We start from the raw sequence: 19587 nt of genomic DNA, 5'->3' as shown, positions 1-19587 counted from the left end.
AACCAAGTTACTGAAAATGTATTTAATATTTGGGATGGAAATTTACCTCTCCTGCTTTCCCCTTCCCCATCAGAGACAACTCCCAGGAACCCAAAAAAATATATATACACATTCAAATATAAAGAAAACATGCATTCAAGTGATTGTTTTACATTTTCGTAACATTTTAACATTTAATAGAAACTATATACAATTTTTTATTGTATCTTACATAAGATAGCCACTACAGAAATTTACATAGGTTAGAAGCAAGATGGATGGGTAAGGAGGGCCCAGTCCTGTGGGCTATTCTCAGAGGTTATAGGTCGGAGTTTAGTGGAAGAAGGGGTTCAGATTACCAATCAGGTGAGAGGTGAAGAAAGGCTAAAACACAGGCCATTAGAAAGAGATAATCGGACACTGGGTTCCATTAATATCCCAAGGGAACACATCTCCTACCTAAACACATATGTGTATTTGTGCCTGGACTTGGGAATTCCCATTACAAAGATCTCTCTCCCCTTAGGCGCAATCCCAAATACTCTCTCAATCCCAGCAGCTCTGACAGGAATCACCTCTCTCTCTTCCTTGCGCAGAGTGGGAAGACACTATTGGTCCCTCCCCCACAAATTTGGTTTATGTTTGACTAGAGCACTCAACCCAGAGGAAAAACGTCGTAGTCTGAGTTGTCCTTCAGTGAGAGACAGTCATAAATACTTGTTTAAAGAATGGAAAATTCAAATCCGCCAAAGTCAAATGGTTCCCCAAACAAATTATCAACTGATAGAAGAGGATTCTGGCTTCCCATTTGCAGTAGCCACTCCGCTCTGAGGCAGTGGTGCAGAGGCTTTCTCAGAATTTCGAGACCCCTGTGATCTGTACCCATCTCCAGCCATCTGCATCTGGCCCTGTTAAAAGAGAAGTCACTTTGGTTACAAATCCATTCATTATGGTCTGAAACAGGAATCTGACTTACCAAGATCAAGACAGGAGACATACAGTTAACTCTGAGACGTTACTCTTCCCCATACTTAACTATCCCTGACCCTTGGAGTCAGCAGTCATGACGTGTAGCATTCCTAAGGCCCTCCCAACAAGAGGGAGAACTGTGGGTTGTTTCTTCCGATGAAACAGCCATTCTCTGCTGAGGTTCCAGAACAGCCAGATCACAGGAAGACAGTCCTTTGGGCCTCTGCTTGAAACCAACAGCTACAGTACAACTGCTAGTCTTCAGTCAGGGCCACCAGTACCCCACCCAAGGCTCAAAGAAGCCAAATCACATTACCTGTCCTTACTCTATGATGAAAACAATTCCCATGCTGAACTCTCCCTTTAAAATGAACCATTTATGTAGATTCCTTGTCTTAACCTCTTCTAGTTAACTAAAGAAACATGTGTCCTGCTCTCTGAGATTCTGAGCCTAGTGGTGTTCTCTCTAAGGGCCCAACTGGAGAACTGCCATCTGGAGCACCCCTACAGTCTACTCATGATGACAACCCCACTCACTGGGAGTACATGCTAGCCATAGCCAGCAGGGAGACCTGTGCCTGGATGGGGTTGTCCTTCACTTGCCAGAATATCCACTGGGCCTTCAGCAATTTCTTTGACTGAATGATCTTCAAGGGTTAGTGAAGGATCAAAAAGTAAGGGTGAAGGAGGGCACTGCATACCATCACCCACAACATCCAAGTCCTAGGAAAAGAAAGAGAAAAGCCCATCAGCAAAATCAAGGGAACCAATAAACTGAAGCTGGCATATTTTTCAACAAACCTCAAAGCAATTTTCCCATATTTCCCTCACCCCCTTCCTACCTTTAATCAAAAAAAGATTTTCCCAGAATGTCCAACAAATGGGATAAGATCCAAAAGCACTAAGAACTTTTGCTCGCTGCTGAGTATAAAGCACAGACCACTATACTAACTTTAATAAAAAAAAAGTATTTTCAAAGAGACAAAAAGTAGAATAGTAGCTACCAGGGGCTGGAGGGAGAGAGGAAGCAGGAATTATAGTTCAATGGGCACACAGTTTCAGGACTGACAGAAAGTTCTAGAGATGGACAATGGTGACAGCTGTGCGATACTGTGATTGTACTTAATACCACTGAATTGTACACGTAAAAATGGTTAAAACAGTAAATTTCATGTTTTACGAATATTTTACCAAAAAATTTTATTTAAAAAAAGTGTATTCCTTCTAAGACTAACGGTAGTCACCATCTAAGTTCACCAGTGGTGAATCTAATATGGACAGGACAATCAGGATAATCACAAACTAAAATAAAATATTACTTTAAAAGATTGGACAATATGCAAGGTGCCTGGCTGGCTCAGTCAGTAGAGCATGCGACTCTTGGATCTCAGGGTTGTAAGTTCAAGCCCCATGATGAGCAAAGAGCTTACTAAAAAAAAAAGACTGGACAATATGAGATTGCTTGATTAATGTCTTAACAGTCACAGTGAGCTAGGAAATACTATTCTGATTAAGTCCCTATCCCCACCCAGAAATCCCTAATTCTTAAACAAAACATACTTCAATTGCTCTTTAAAAAGGCGGGGGGGGGGGGCACCTGGGTGGCTCAGTTGGTTAACTGTCTGCCTTTGGCTCAGGTCATGATCTCAGGGTCCTGGGATGGAGCCCCATGTCGGGCTCTCTTTTCAGTGGGCAGTCTGCTTCTCCCTCTGCCTCTGCCCCTCCCCCCGCACTCCTGCTCTCCCCTCTCCCTCCCACTCTCTCAAATAAAACCTTTTTAAAAAATTAAAAGAAAATTTAAAAAAAAGAAAGAGGGGCACCTAGTTGGCTCAGTCGTTAAACGTCTGCCTTTGGCTCAGGTCATGATCCCAGTGTCCTGGGATTGAGCCCCGCGTTGGGTTCCCTGCTCAGCAGGAAGCCTGCTTCTCCCTCTCCCACTCTCCCTGCTTGTGTTGCCTCTCTCTATATAAAATAAATAAATAAAACCTTTCAAAAAAAAAGAAAGTCATATTTCAAAAAAACTATGTTCTTCCAACTGAACGAGCCATTCCCACTGGGATGCTGAATGGCTAACAGACCACAGAAACACATTACTCAGGGAGCCTGGGTGGCTCAGTCGTTAAGTGTCTGCCTTCAGCTCAGGTCATGATCCCAGGGTCCTGGGATCTAGCCCCACATTGGGCTCCCTGCTCAGCAGGGAGCCTGCTTCTCTCTCTCTCTCACTCCCTCTTGCTTGTGTTCCCTCTCTTGCTGTGTTTCTGTCAAATAAATAAATAAAATCTTAAAAAAAAAAAAAAAACATTACTCTTGGCTCCTGTTTGAAACCAACAGCTACAGCAAACCACTGGTCTTGATTTCAGGGCCAAAAGCATTGCAAAGCCACAGACAATGTGTCAAACTGACTTTCAGGGTACCAAGAGTCTACTGCAAAACTCCCTTCCCAAGAGTGAAAACTACAAAGGGCTTCTACTCCCCTATGCCCAGTCTACTTTATAGAGGCTCTGTTTCCAGTAATCTAGCTTTACAACAGACTTAGTTCTATGCTTTTAAATTAAGTCTAAGAGTTTGAAACCCGTTCCACTTCTCTGGTGTGCTAATCATCTAATTAAGTATCACACTTCACAATAATTAAAGAATATTAATTAAAGAAATGTACGACATTATACCTGCTCAATTTAAGCAGAAATTCAGAAAAGGATATGGTCAGCTACCTAACATCGATTTCACATGTGTTAGAAACAATTAATTTATTTATTTATTTTAGAGAGTGTGCGAGTGGGGGGAGAGAATCTTCAAGCAGACTCCCCACTGAGCACATAGCTGGACATAGGGTTGGACCTCACAACCCATGAGATCATGACCTGAGCCAAAACCAAAAGTCCCACACTAAACTGACTGAGCCACCCAGGTGCCCCTAGAAACTTCTGTATTATCCACAGAAACCAGTATTCCTACGTGGCTAAGCCTGTGAACGGTTTTCTCCAATTCTTTTACTATGCACAATTATTGTACAAATAATTAACTTGGAATTTAAAAGAACCCATTTAGGGGGGCGCCTGGGTGGCTCAGTTGGTTAAGCGACTGCCTTCGGCTCAGGTCATGATCCTGGAGTCCCAGGATCGGGTCCCGCATCGGGTTCCCTGCTCGGCGGGGAGTCTGCTTCTCCCTCTGACCCTCCCCCCTCTCATGTGCTCCCTCTCATTCTCTCTCTCTCAAATAAATAAATAAAATCTAAAAAAAAAAAAAAAAAAAGAACCCATTTAGGGACACCTGGGTGGCTCAGTCGGTTAAGCATCTGCCTTCAGCTCAGGTCATGATCCCAGGGTCCTGGGATCCAGTCCTGCATCAGACTCCTTGCTCAGCAGGGAGCCTGCTTCTCTCTCTGCCTGCCGCTCCCCCTGCTTGTGCATGCACTCTCGCTCTCTCTGACAAACAGTAAAACCTTTAAAATAAATAAATGAAAATAAAAGAACCCATTTAAGTGGTGAGGCATAAAATTTTCAAGTCTCAAGATGACAATGGTACGGAAATATTTTCTAAAAAAATAGATAATAAAAAGGCTTTTCTCACGTATTTGTGTTGTCTGTTACAAGAATTAAAATTGGGGAAAGGAACCTAAAACAAGAAGAGAGGATCAGCAGAAATGCCTATCACAACAGGAATATTTAGAAACATAAGTCCATCAGGACATAAAGACAGAATCGACATTTTGTTCTGATCTCAAAAAAGTAATAGGATTATGGTATTAGGTTGTTACTTGCCAAACATCCTTGGATCAAAGCAGAGAAAACAGGCAAGTGTAATATCCAGAATGAAACACTGAATTTTATTTTTTTTTTTTTTTAGATTTTATTTATTTGAGAGAGAGAATGAGAGACAGAGAGCACGAGAGGGGAGAGGGTCAGAGGGAGAAGCAGACCCCCCGCCGAGCAGGGAGCCCGATGTGGGACTCGATCCCGGGACTCCAGGATCATGACCTGAGCCGAAGGCAGTCGCTTAACCAACTGAGCCACCCAGGTGCCCGAAACACTGAATTTTAACCGAGATTAATATCTAACACCTGGTCCTCCCATGGGTAAAATTACCAGATGTTATTAACAAGTTATAGAAATGATATCTAAGGCAGAATGTAGGTTACAAGCTAAGCTTGCTTGGTGAAATTCACACAATTAAGAAATCATTTTTTCCCCAGCAAAACTGTACACTAATAAATATATCCAGAATTTATAGGAGGACAAAATTTCTTTCCTAAAACTGGATTTTGTTTCAACATCTTCTGAAGAATTTTTACCTCCAAAGATTAAAACTATACTTACAATGACCAGTATGATTTATCTTTTTTTTTTTTTTAAAGATTTTATTTATTTGACAGAGAGAGATACAGCGAGAGAGGGAACACAAGCAGGGGGAGTGGGAGAGGGAGAAGCAGGCTTCCCGCTGAGCAGGGAGCCCGATGCGGGGCTCGATCCCAGGACCCCGGGATCATGACCTGAGCCGAAGGCAGACGCTTAACGACTGAGCCACCCAGATGCCCCCAATATGATTTATCAAAAGCATATTATTATGAACATAAGAGATGATCAAGCACAAATGATTGTTTATCATTTTTAAAACTCTAACATCAAAGGTCCATCTTAAAAACCCACTGGAATCCCAAAAATAAGGTTACTTCTCACACATTTTTTTGAAGAGAAGAAAAAAAAAACCCCAAGCAATAAAAATTAACAGATTTGACAGTATGTTTTTAAGTATTTTTAAAAATTTTATTTATTTATTTGAGAGAGAGCGCACAAGCAGGAGAGGCAGAGAGAGGAGGGCCAAAGAGACTCCCCGCTGAGCACAGATTCCCCTGATGCCGGGCTGGATCCCAGGACCCTGAGATCATGACCTGAGCCGAAATTAAGAGTCGTACCCTTAACTGAGTGAGCCACCAGGCGCCCCTAAGTATTTTTAAAATTGAGATTCCTTAAATGTCAGTTTCACATATAATCACGAATCTTATAATCTCTAATATTTTGTGTAAAAATTCTCCAAAGAGCAATACTAATATGGCAAAAACAGGTGAAAGGGGAAAAGCAAAAAGGTCAAACAGAAATGGCTCTAAGAAATTATCAGGTGAAATAAAAGTTACTAACCTAATACATCTACATAAAATACATGTGCTAGTTTCTACATATGTACATTATTATCTGAAAGGAATGTGGTGATGATAGTGCTTATTAGGTTAATTTTCAGACCTTACAGAGTTGCTCATTTTACTAAGTTAAAAAAAAAAAAAAGAAGAAGATAGCACCTCTCTGCATTTTCTTCACATTTGAAATGAAGGGAAGCAGACAAAACTCTGTCCTTATCAACAAAGGGCTATCTGTTCATTTACCCTCCTTCAACATAATCTCATTGGAAAAACTTGGGAAGCACTGAAGTATACAATAAGGTCCCTTTCTAGTTTTCATATTCTATGAAATCTGTGTGAAAGAGATTTTTTAAAAAGTAATTATAATCAGGATTATAATAAAAATTATAATTTTATTATAAATGAAATAACGACAAAGTTAAATAAGCCTGTAGATCATATGTAACCAAGGGGGGGGTATGAAAAAAAAATTAGAATCCGTTTATTCTTAATACCACTTTTCTCTTTCAGATATTACCCTACCCTGGTATATCCTTTTTAGCAAGCAAGACCCCTGAAGCCACCCAAACTTTGCTTCTACCCTTAGCAAATAACCCCGTAACCTACATTCAGTTTTCCCTTTAGATCTGTTACATTAAACATGTCATGGTTATATACAACACATCTTTATTACGAAACTCAAATTCATCTTCAGAATAAATAATGAAGACCTTTATCCAGAACGCTAAATATTAGGTAAAGTGCTAAGACAGAGATGGTATGACAACTGATCCCTGAGTCAGACAGTAGGGTAGTGCTAACTAGGGGAACAAATAAAATCAGAGATGCGTTTATGGGCTGGGACCAATTAAAAAAGTAGTGTACATACTTCGAAGGCTGCAAATACTTAAAAAGGTATCACTGTTGTTCTAGTCCATTCACAACGGAATCTACAATAACATAACAAAAATAAAAGCCAGCAGCCAGAGCTAAGTTTAGAGTCATTTCTTGGGGGCGCAAATTAACCTGAAAATGAAACCTTTACGACTACAGAGCAAAAACACAAGCTTACAACTGTCAAGAGTAGATATGAGAATTCATTTGCATTATTAAGATTCTAGTGAATCACTCACCTGTGATGGGTACCAAGTTTCCTGGCTATACCAAATCCAACCATAATCTTGACTTTCCAACTTCCCATAGTTTACAATTCCCTTATTCCCTCAGAAAAACTCCTGCCAATTTAACTGTCTCTAAATCAATATACTAACATACAAATACAACCATACATGTATCATTTCAAAAACTTGATCAAGTCTCCTGGCCACAAAAGACTAACCTAGTCTCACCATTAATAAATAAGGCCTTGCCTCAAGGACCAACCAGAGCAGAGCTTCTCTAACTTACATCACTGAACTCCAGAGGTAAACTCTCAGTGGGCTGAAGCTCGGCAGCACTCAAGTACAGATCCATGGGGCCGGCTTCCAGATCGTCTGGCACAGACAGTACCTGCTCGGGCTTATACATCTGAGGAGGCAACTGGAAATGCAGTGGGCAGCAGGGATCCTCAGAGAGGCTTACAGGAACTGGTTTGTTGCAGGGTACCTCTTCAGACCCCTGGCAGCATTTGAAGAGAACCTGATTCGTGTCCTGACAAATATCTGTAGAAAAATGGTCAAGGGAAATAAAATGGATCTATTGGAGGCACAAAATACAAGTGTTGTCTGCCATGTAAAATTCAAGGTCTGCACTACAGAAGACAAATGGTTACATTTGAAACAGAACCAAACACAGTTAGCAATTTTTAAAGTTCTCAAAATAAGTGTCATTCACTAACATCTAGTTCTAGCTCTACCAGTAATTTAAATCTAGTCCCCAACCTACATATCAGGATCCCAGTCATTTAAACTAGAGACACTAATCTTGTTCTCACTTAGGAGAGTCAAACACAAAACATCTGAAAACACTGCTAAGCAAACAGCAATAACAATCCTAGGAATCTGTACCTATTCAGAAGAAAAATGCTATGGCAAAGGCAGTTTGCAGAAGCACTACCAAGCCCTCCCTAGAGTCAAGAGATACAGTGTTTCCGCTCTGTTAAGCACACTGGCAAAAAAATTGCAAAAACTTTTTGAATCTTGTTTCCAAAATGTTTACATGGTATGTTTAAAGCAGCAGAGAACGGAGGAAAATAGAAGCTCTAGGAATAGACAAAAAATAAAAATAAATTTCCATGCCCCCTTGCTTTTTTGGGGGATGGGGGTGCTAGTGCAGGGGAGTTCTGTCATGGTCCCAAAGAGAAAAGAAAGAAGTTAATTTTGCTTATGAGGTCCCATGGAAAGGAAGTACTCCAGGAACACTCCAGGAGCACTAATAACTTCTATTAAGGGTAAAACAGAAAAGGGCCAGTTTCCAAGTTGGCAAAACAGCTCTGTAGGATGAATTAAAATTAAATTGATTAGATAAAACAACAAAATTTAGTTCAAGTTAACTCTGAAATGTTTTATTCAAGTGATAACCATTTCTTGAAATCTTAACTACATGGTTTTTCCCCTAGATTAACAGACAACTGTTATTTCAAATGTGGGCTTATTTTTAAACCAGAAAGTACAACCTTCTATAAACTAATTGTACCCAGGATTACAGAATTACGGGTAAACTTTCCTCCAAATTTTAAGGTATTTCTACAAATTAAAAAGTCTAGCATACATTTTATTTTTAAACCAAATAAAACTTCTTGAATAAAGCCATTTGTTTCAATCAGTTCTTGGAAACTGCTAAACTCTTAAGGCAGGGTTTCACAACTGTAAAACCCTGCCAATCCTGTGCAATGTAGGATGCTTAGCAGTATTCCTGGCCTCCACCCACTAGAAGTCAGTAGCACTCTCATCCCTAAATTATAACAAGCAAAACTGTCTCCACACATTGCCAAATGGGGATAAAATGGTCCCCAGTTGAGAACTACCACTCTAAAGGAACAGTAAATAGTACAAAGTAAACAGTATTTATATGAACAATCAAATGAACAAACACATGACTCTAACAGGAACCAGATTTGCATTCTCTATGTGCTTAAGAAAATCTAAAGTCTATGATGTGCTTAAAAAGTCCAATCTTACTAAATTAATACTTAAAATCAATCCATTAAAAATGTTTTAATCAGAACTTTTTTCATGGAATTCAAAGAACTTTCACAAGTCTCTTATTTAATACAATATCCTGGGAAAAACCCTCCCCCCATCCTCCTCCACCCCCTTTCCTTTCCAATGGGGACAAGAGAGAGAAAGAAGGGAATGGTTGACCTACAACTAGAGTCTGGGTCCTTCACTTTCAGTCCAGTGCTGTCTCCATTAGACCAGAGTAAAGAGTTAACAGGTCACCAATGGCAGTCGCATCTTTCTCTGGGATAAGGACTTAAGGAAGGGTAAGCGACTTAAGCAACTATGGAGCGGAAAGGAAAAAAACATAAAACAAAAGAAATCATACTTCCCTTCTCTTTTCAAATACATTTCATTTTCAACTTTGCTTTTTAAAATATTAATATCCTAACAAACTATTTGAGTATAATACTGTAATTCTAAAATATTCCTTAATATCTATAAATTGAGTTTTTCTGACTTATAAAGTAATTGAAGCTCAATGAAGAAAACCTGAGAAGTACAAGGCAGAGGAATAATGGGCATTCACAACCCCACCATCGAAAAGTCAATTTCTGTTAATTCCCCTCCCAGTATTTGATTATATGTAATTCCATATCCTATTTTTGTCACAATCATTTTCCTGTCATTCATAAATTTTGTTAAATCTAACGTTTATTGCCTAAACATATTCCATATGTTGTATCATATTTTCTTCTCTATACCCCATTTCTGAAAATTTTAAGGCCGTCTCCAGTTGAAGGAATTTTATGTAAAAATATCAGTCTGTATTTGATTATCTCCTTAAAATAAATTCCAAGGTAACATTATCGTATCAAATATGAATATTGTCAAGCTGCTTTCTAAAAAGCTTGTACCACTTGATCTTCCCACTGGCAGTATTTAGAATTCATTCACCACCAACTTGAAATTCACTAATTCATTAAATATATATATACAAGTATCAAATTCATAGATAAAAATTTCCTTATTACCTACTTCATTTATGTGAAAGATAAACTTTTCAACATTGAGCCACTTCTACTTTTAAATCTGTCCACCTTTGCCCAATTATGTTTTGAGCATATATCTTTAGTTTTTAATTCCCTTGCACAAGTATTTTGTATATTAAGGACAGCAATCCTTTATCAGATATTTATTATCATTAAAAAACTGGTAAAATACTCAATAAACAGAAAAAATTTTTCCTCTCAGAAGACCAAGAGAAGGTTCTCCTTCTTTTCCTATTAAAGAAGATACACTTCATTTCCAAATACTTTATATCTCTTGCCAGGCAAATGAAATCCAGCAAGATTTAAGCCTTTCAGATAATAAAGATCATCATACTAACAAGTGCTTTTACTATGAAAGTAACTTTCTTGATATCCATAATAAAGATGCACTTTCACAATCCAATAAACTCAAAAAGTCTTACAACCTGATAGTAAATATGGTTTCATAGCAAATCAAGAGATGTTATGACGGTCCAAAGGAAAACTAACTGGGAAGGTGGGGAGTGGAATCATTCTATTTTTGGAAATAGCAAGTTTCCAATTTGAATGAAATCTAAAATATACAAATTAGGGCCCTGACCATACAAAAGGATAATTCTCAAAGAAAGGTCATAGTTCAGAACCCACTGTTTTTTGGTGGAAAACCCATAGTAATTTTTTGTGTGTGTGATAACTGGATTTAACACTATATTTCCAATGAAAAAGTTCTATCAGGGATCTCTGTATTTTGGAATCCCAGTATTAATCTATTACAAATAAATATTAGCCCATCCCTATCTCCAATGACTTAGGTATTTCTTTCTAATGAATTGACCATTACATTTCCAAAGTTCTGAAATGGCCAACAGACCATAGAAAGACATTTCTTTAGGCTCCTGCTTGAAACCAACAGTTTCAGCAAACTGCTGGTCTTGATTCAGGGCCAAAGGAAAACAAAGACTTTTAATCAAGCAAACTATCAGAGATTCCCACCAGCCTTTAGTCTAGCTAGCAAACTGAACCAAATAAAAAAGATACGGGTAAGGCAGTGTCTGGTCATTGGAAGAGACTGATTGGAACAACGAACATCATCCACAAAGGCCAAGCACCTCTGACTGGACCGAGTCGTATGAGCCTAAAATGGAGAAAATAGATAAATCACACAAACAAACCATCAAAAGAAAATACAACCAACTGGGGCATCTGGGTGGCTCAGTTGGTTAAGCATCCGACTCTTTGTTTCAGCTCTGGTCATGATTTCATGGGTTGAAAGATCAAGCCCGTGTTGGGCTCCCTGCTCAGAGGGCAGTCTGCTTAAAGATTCTTCTCCTGGGGCGCCTAGGTGGCTCAGTCGTTAAGCGTCTGCCTTTGGCTCAGATCACGGTCCCAGGGTCCTCGGATTGAGCCCCGCATCGGGCTCCCTGCTCAGCGGGAGGCCGGCTTCTCCCTCTCCCACTCCCTCTACTTGTGTTCCCTCGCTGTCTCTGACAAATAAATAAAATCTTTTAAAAAAAAAGATTCTTCTCCCTCTGCCCCCACCCCATTCACAAGCACTCTGTCTAAAATAAATACTACAAGGGCGCCTGGGTGGCTCAGTTGGTTAAGCGACTGCCTTCAGCTCAGGTCATGATCCCAGGGTCCTGGGATCGAGTCCCGCATCGGGCTCCCGGCTCAGCGGGAGGCCTGCTTCTCCCTCTCCCACTCCCTCTGCTTGTGTTCCTGCTCTTGCTGTGTGTCTCTCTCTGTCAAATAAATAAATAAAATTTAAAAATAAAATAAAATAAATACTACAAAAAAAAAGGGCAAGAAAAATACAACCAATTATCTATGAGAATACTCACTTATAACATTTAAGAAAGGTACATCCTTAAAGGCTAAAAAACTCAACATTTGACAACTTCAAGATCAAGAGTCTCTGGACTCAAAGTGCTCTTTTCAATTTACCCCACATCCAATTAAGTTAGATTTCAGAGCCAAGACTGTACAATGTTTTGACTATTACCCTAACTTTGTAAACAAAGCAAACACATACCCCTTTAGAGGTATAAACACGAATTACCTGTTGGGCAGCACCATCTGTGGCCAGCATTCTGCGTTCCTTCAGCTGCCTATGTAATAAGGCTTCCACGCCATAGCGCTGACGATACCGCCGAAGACATTTTAGACGCTTTAAGTTCTCTCGTTCTTTGGCCAAAAGTCCCTCCGGGCCAGTCAAGAGACTACTACCTGGTAAGTCACAAAAGTCAAGACCTTATGTGCTAAGCAAGCAATAAAGGATGGCTGCTCCACATTAACAAGAAATAAGCAGGGTAAACTCTGGCCATAAGACAGCCACTATGAAAAGCAAATTCTCCTCACTCCAGGTACCAAGACAGAAATAAATCTAACTACTACCAAATTCACATTTTGAACCCACAAACAGCTGGTTAGGACTAGCATAAAACTTGCCTAGAGCTTCATGTTCCACTTTGCGATTATGTAAATAACGTCGCTTCTTCTCTTTGAGCAGATGCTGAAGTCGTTTAAACTGATCAATGTACAAAGACTGCAAACGAATTAGCTTCTCACGCATTATCAGGGCAACTTCTTCTGCTGTGTACACACCAGCATGTCTGGAATAAAAGAGAATTCAGCAAAGAATAAGAAAACACAATATTAAATCCAAGCTTAAAAGGAGAAAAGGGTAGAGAGGAGACTTAAGTTCGTTACTTAACAGGAAGGAAGTCAGCACTGAGACCATCACCTTATTAAATATGAATGTTTTCACAGACAGCATTCAAGTTATTAAAAAAGAAATAATAAAGAAAATCCCCAAGCATGGATACTAATGTATGATTTCGCAATATGAGGAAGGGGAGAGGTTTCATTATTTTTCCCAGTTATCTGCAGTTAAGAAGTGAAGATATGGAACATTCACAATTTTTATTAATCTACAATCTTATTCCATTTCCTAATTTAGTCACTTACCAGTCAGGACAGCTTAAAAGTATTCAATTTAGTAGCATTAATATCTTAAAAACTTTAATTGAAGTATAAAAAATAATAATTTCAATTTCTAATTTAAAATACATTCCTATATTGGAACTTACATGAAGCCTCAAAACACTGGTCCACAGTGGTTATTCACGGTCCCCAGCTCATTTTCTTGACAAATTTCTCAAAATACAGTTCCCTGGGTTAGCCCTTAATTGCCAAAGATCTAGATCCACATCAACTTTACTAAGCTTTGCCACCAATTATAAATTAATAGAATTTTTTAAAAAGTTATTCTAGTGATTATGATGAGGTCACATAAGCAACTGAGTTAAATAGCAATTTAATTGGAGACTTTCCTTATTCTGACTTAAGTCTAAATGAAAAGATTAGCTGCAAATTTAAAAGTTTTTGGTTCCATTAGCCTTGTATGATCATTATATAACCAACCAGGAAGAGGAAATCAGATATATACCTGACTTCCTATTTTCATATTTTGACGAGTCAAAATTATTTCATTTAAAAAAACAATACATACAAATTACATACTCAAACTAATTTTAAATCCAAAAATTACACCTTTTTAAAAAATTAGCTGTTAAGGGGCGCCTGGGTGGCTCAGATGGTTAAGCGTCTGCCTTCGGCTCAGGTCATGATCCCAGCGTCCTGGGATCGAGCCCCGCATCGGGCTTCCTGCTCAGTGGGGAGTCTGCTTCTCCCTCTCCCTCTGCCTCTCTCCCTGCTCATGCTCTCTCTCTCTCTCTATCTCTGTGTCTCAAATGAATAAAAAAAAAAAAAAATTAGCTGTTAAGCCATTAAAACACACAGAATAAATACAATTACTAACTTCAGGGCTGAAAGTAATCTCTGCCCAAAAGTTTTCTCGAATACAAATGGAAGTCAATACTACCTGTGCATAAGTACAATTACAAAGTACTCTGAAGTAAAAATAACAAATTAAGAACCAAATCATGATGAATAAAATCTAAGACTATCAAAAAATTGTGAAAAGGTTTTAAAAATATCTGAAGTCTAAATAAGATGACTAGTGTGCATCTTTAGGAAAATGGGTTTGCTGCATTAGTATGTCTGCAAACTTAAGATACTGAGGCCTTAACCTAATATCAATTTTGTTAAAATGAAATTAATTTCATTGTACCCCGTCAGAAGAGAATTTAACCAATAGCATAGGGACTAGAATGTATAAATGGAAAGCCACTACAATTAGAATTTACTACAAATCATTGGGGGGAGTGGAGGAGTGAGTCATTTATTTAAAGATGGATGTTCCAGACATTCACAGCTAGTTTAACTAAAATCATGTACCAACTTCCCTTACTCTGATATTCACAAATTTAAGTCAGGGTTTTATTATCTGAATTCATCTTCAAAAAAGAGGGAGCCACCTTATATTCCATTAAACAATGTCTCTTACGAAAGAGTATTCCCCCAAATTTATTTTAATAACAATGACGAAGACTCAATAACCTGAAATAACCTTTACACTAGTTCTGAATGCCAGCTGACGTCATATGGTAAAAATTACTTTTTAAAAAGGAAAGATTTAACAATTAATCTTAAGCTAAAACTTCACCAGTGCAGGATGTTGTTGTAAATGAACTCTTCAGATCCTTTTTACAAAGCAATTAAGTAAATGGTTACTTTGAGGACAATCACAAAGAAATACCTACAAGAGGGGAAAGAAACTATACCAATATTAATTCTATGTAGGATAAAATCTCTAATGACATCATCATAAGCAATACAAAAAGTACCGTTCTGAGAAAGTGAAGAAGATATTTGCTGTTAAGTTGTTAATGATCAAAAAATGGTCCTAGTGACAACAAAACACTGACACCAGAGATGAAACTAAAATAATTTCATTAAATAAAAAGACCTGTTAAATTTAGGACAGCAATATGTAACCATATTAACAAACTTAGTATAAGACATTTAACAACTCTACTGACATCCCCAAAAATGGAAATATTTTAGGAGGCCAAAATTTTTTTTGGATAATCTCATAGGGGAATTAAGGGAAGCCTTATATTTAATTGCCTACTTCATTTTCCCCTTTCAATGTTCCTTTTAGGAGAACTGACATCAAGTACCTGGTCCTTTTAACATTTATACATCTCATATTTTAAGTTACACTAGCATAAACATGTCCCCTAGAGACTGATCCACTCTAGATTACTACTGACAAAATCAAGTTTCTGGACCTTCAAAGCTGAGTATTTACCGCGCCAAAGGACAGTCACTTTGTGACCCTACAGAGAATATACCTCTTCAAAGCATCAAGTCTGGCATTTCCAGAAGCACAATGGGAAAAAAAAAAAAAAGAATGTATGGTACAAAGTTACTACTATAAGAGAATCCTGCCAGATAATGAACATTCCTTTTCAAACTACTTAGATGAGACCTTCCAAACAAGTACTTCCTGAAGAGCTGACTATACTGACATTACTCAAGAAAAATAGATGAAATTATTGTACTCAGAAAATGTAAACCTAAATGACTTTTGGAGTAGAAATTCATTATCCCTCATACTATTTACAATACTTCTATGCAAAATGGAAGTGTTAAGAGACAATAGTCAGAAAAGATGAAGAGAACAAAAAAAGATTAAACTAAACCCAAACCATGAGACAGAAATATGAGACTGTGAGTGGCAATGTTTTTGTTTCTACAACTCCTAAGGTGATCATGGGCTAAGTGAAGAGCAGAACCTTACTTAAGATATAACTAGACTGATTACTCACTTCTAGGTTTCTAAATCAGTTTCTCTTTCTTAGGCATGAAACCAAAGGAAACTCTTGAACATCATTTTATTTTTCCACTAGGAAAAAAAAAAAAAAAAAACTCATAAAATGTAACTTTGCAAAAAAAAAAAGGTAGTTATTCAAATACAATCACATTATTGTTCCTGAGGTTTAAACCAGGAATCCATTTACATCAATTTCCTCTTCTCTATCTAAGCATTTCTCAACCAACCTCCCATTATGTCTAAGAAATTTCCTATTTTCCTCCCCTATACTTTTTCATGTGTAGAATTTGATATCCAGAATTTTTCCAAATTACACAGCTTCCAAAAAAGAATAAAATCTTGCCCTGTAGCAAGATAGTGATGAACCAGGACACTTTAAAATACAGAAGCTATTACTGCTCACAAATAGCTAGTCTCTTCACCCCACCTAGGTTATTTATCTATTAATAGCATGCATTACTATAGTCCACATTCTAACTACAAAAAAATTTTTAAAGCCTTATGTGGAGTTACAACTTACTTTAGGGGATCTTCTTGATCACTGTCTATGCTATCAGCTTCACTGTCAGGGTCACCTCTCCATGTCTGATCCACAGTAATGGGTTCCTGCTCCCCATCACTCCAGCTGTCTTCATCTGAGGCAAGGAAGGGAGAGCAGCCATTAAGACTTCCCACCTCTGTAACTCCACCACACAAAACTAGATTACTTAACACATCAACCCAAACCATAACATTTAAGAAAACAAAACAAACAAAAAACCCCAACAACTTAGTACAAAGGCACTGGCAAATAAAATCGGCTTGAAAAAATACAACCCAAGTAAGGTTACTTAAAACATAAATAAGATAACCGTGCCCTCAAAAGGAGAGAAAGGTCAACTCAAAATTATTCTTGCTTCCTGAAATTACCCTGCCTAACAAAGACAAGCATAAAAACAGCAATGATGGAAACAGTCAAACTCAAGAAAGCAAACCCAAGCACACACTACTTTAAACCGAAAAGAACTGGTGAACATAGCAATCCTGGAATTCTCACCAAATTGTCAATGAATTACAATATTACTGTATTATCACGTGCCATGTATGTCCAAGGCACTGTGCTAAACCAAAATAAGTTCTTACTTTTTCCTTTTTCATTCTAGGAGAGAAGATCCTTACCCAGAATTCGGCTGGCTTCACTGCGGCTACTTTCTGGAGTCTGCGACCCCAGCTCTGTCTTAGCATAAGAGCTCAGCTGGCACAAGAGTGTTTCACCCATAGGCCCTGGATTGGTCTTCTTCATTTGAGCATGAAGTGCCAGGGCATTCCTACGGGCATGTTCAGCACAGAAAGATACCCTAAGGAGACGAAATATTAACATTTTATACTCAGGTCCCTTCTTGAAAGAGTTCAACCATTTTCAGTCACTAGTCTTTAGATCATTTTTAGGAAATTAAAATAACTATTACCCTCATTTATAAATAAAAAAGGCCAGTGAAACAGAGTAATTTAACTGGCCCAAGGTCAACTCATTTGGTATTACTAAGGGGAAATGCAGGTAGCATAATCTGGTGCTTCATTCATCAAACAAAACATCCCAATTATAAAAATGCTGACACCATCTTAGAACAAATCAAAGAGATCCACTTTCATCTCTCAAAACTGGTTCTGGCAACTTTACATTTTACTTCAGTATCAATCCACTGTAGGTAATAAGATGTTGGGCACAGTTTTAAAACCAAAATATACATGCAGAATTAACTAGCCAAGTTATGTTTCTGCATGAATACTTTTGCTTATATGACGAAAGCTATGAAGCCTTTCCCAGAAGAATACACATATACACAACTTAACAAAGTTCAGGGATGACCCAAAGGGCCAGGAACCCCAGGGTTAAGAATAATCTAGAATATCTCCTTATTTAATAGACAAGGGAGAAGATCTAAAGAAATTAAGTGAGTGGCCCAACTGGAAGCGGCCTGCCTCTTTGCAGTTTTCAACGGTTTTTATTTTTTTCTCAAGGATATACCCATCACCCCAATTTTAACAAAAACTCCAGCTATTCACAAGCCCACATATACCACATGCCCCTCTCGTTTTAAAACTAAAAGTACAAACGATACAGATTATCTAGACATATATACCCATCTTTCTTCTCAGGCTTTGGAGCAGCACTGGGACATCTTTTTCCATTCTTCGTCGATATATAACTACACTGCTTGAAGGGTGCATTCTTGTCTTCAAGGATATGCTTAATGCAAAACTCCTGCCCCTCCAGACGAGGTTGCGAGCATGGGCGATGAGTGAATGAACAGGACAGGGGTTCCTGGGACCTGGGCACTGGGGTGATCCTCCCCCGACTGGTCGGCAAGACGTGGATCCGAATCCTGTTCATACCAAAACCTGCAGGCTCACACAAAAGATCAAAAAGCCCTTACCCTTCCCGAAAATTCCTGCTCCCCATCCGGGCCGACCGCGGGTGAAAGACCGGCACGAGTCACGCTCCGTAACTCCCCTCCGCCCACGTCTCCCCAGGCCATTAGTCGATTCGTCTCACTTCAACTTGTCCCCCATGCCCGCCCCCACCCGGACCACCAGCACGTCGTAAGAATCTCAGGCTCGCACGGCCACGCACGAAGAGGGAGCGCACGGCCCACGCGGCGGCAGCAAGGCCGCAGCGCCGCGCCCAGCCTCCGCCTCCCTGCACGCCGCCTTTGTCCCGGCCCGCCTCAGAGCCTACGGCTGGGCCCTGCCTGTCCTCGGCCGCCCGTACAAGCGCCATTTTGTCCTCCGGCTCCGGGCACCGGAGAATCCGGCTTCTGGAAGCCTACAGGAGGAGAGCAACCTCGACGCTGACCGAAACAAAGCAGCAGCTCGGAGAGGGCAGGAGGAGCGAGGCAGCAGCCCAACTGCGGAAGCGAGGTTAACCACCGGCGCCATCTTACCTCTGCCGCCGCGCCGCGCCGCGCCGTGCCGCTAGCTCTCTGGCCGCGCCACCCGCTTCTAACTCGGCCCCGCTCCTTTCCAGGCTCACCGACCCATGATTGGCTACTGTGCCCACGGCTCTGTGTCACCATTGGCTGAGGCCAGCTACCTATCATATCTGGGGGGCGGGGCGCTGAGAAAAAGGGCGGCTTGGGTGGCTAAGACAACGTGTCCGTCAGTCAGCAACTACGCCCCGGGAAGAGGGAGGTTGACCGTACGCTGGCTCCCGGACTCGCTCACGCGGCAGGGCTGTTTTTCCAGTTCACTGCATGGCTGGTTTTCGGGCTGCTCTTGGCCGCTGTGTAGTCCTGGCTGCGACTACCTCACCAACCCGACACAGCGGGGAAAAAACCAGACATACAGAGGCCAGAAGATCACTGTAGACTCTTACTGTTTATGCAGGAAAAGGCTGTAGTTTTCTTTTGTGAGCAGTTCATTCTTGAAACATTGAGTATTTACAGAGCCTGGGGAATTACATATATAAACACTTGATTTTTCAGAGTAACCCTGAAATAATAGAGGCTATTATCTCCATTTTTACAGATAAGATAACCGAGGAACAGAATGGGCCTATATCTAGTAAATGGGAGAAAGAGGTGAATTTGAACCCAGCCCTCATTCTTTATCCCTTATTGCCTCTCATATAGTATAGGCCCTTAGACTGAGAATAGGGAAATATGAGTTCTGGTTTAG

The 19587-nt window shown here is 39.6% G+C and overlaps 1 protein-coding gene and 3 non-coding genes across 10 annotated transcripts; all 4 read right to left on the bottom strand.

Annotated features, from left to right (window-relative positions):
• Positions 1-143: 143 nt before the first annotated feature.
• KANSL2 (KAT8 regulatory NSL complex subunit 2) lies at positions 144-19007 on the bottom strand. Of its 7 annotated transcripts, none has more exons than XM_054507073.2 (10): positions 18855-19007; positions 18054-18312; positions 17089-17267; positions 16451-16565; positions 12635-12802; positions 12250-12412; positions 11229-11325; positions 7469-7722; positions 1552-1671; positions 144-887 (listed from the first exon to the last, which is right to left on the bottom strand). In XM_054507073.2, the coding sequence occupies exons 2-10, from the start codon at positions 18302-18304 to the stop codon at positions 756-758; spliced, it is 1479 nt and encodes a 492-aa protein (XP_054363048.1). In that variant the 5' UTR covers positions 18305-18312; positions 18855-19007; the 3' UTR covers positions 144-755. The 7 variants fall into 7 exon arrangements, with proteins under 7 accessions (XP_054363048.1, XP_064447409.1, XP_054363051.2 ...); XM_064591339.1 differs by having other exon boundaries at positions 1521-1671; positions 7571-7722; positions 18054-18319; positions 18855-18988; XM_054507076.2 differs by having other exon boundaries at positions 1521-1671; positions 18054-18319; positions 18855-18987.
• Positions 1091-1223, bottom strand: LOC123845143 (small nucleolar RNA SNORA2/SNORA34 family). Its single transcript, XR_006790977.1, has one exon. It is a non-coding gene; the product is annotated as a small nucleolar RNA SNORA2/SNORA34 family (small nucleolar RNA).
• LOC123845144 (small nucleolar RNA SNORA2/SNORA34 family) lies at positions 3199-3314 on the bottom strand. The gene has a single exon (XR_006790978.1). It is a non-coding gene; the product is annotated as a small nucleolar RNA SNORA2/SNORA34 family (small nucleolar RNA).
• Positions 11001-11137, bottom strand: LOC123845141 (small nucleolar RNA SNORA2/SNORA34 family). Its single transcript, XR_006790976.1, has one exon. It is a non-coding gene; the product is annotated as a small nucleolar RNA SNORA2/SNORA34 family (small nucleolar RNA).
• Positions 19008-19587: the final 580 nt, after the last annotated feature.

The sequence above is a fragment of the Mirounga angustirostris genome, unplaced genomic scaffold (genome assembly GCF_029215605.1).
Source record: "Mirounga angustirostris isolate CCGP_5_RB_7025 unplaced genomic scaffold, mMirAng1.0.hap1 SCAF_5, whole genome shotgun sequence".
NCBI lineage: Eukaryota > Metazoa > Chordata > Mammalia > Carnivora > Phocidae > Mirounga > Mirounga angustirostris.
This window is presented reverse-complemented; position numbering and strand designations above follow the sequence as displayed.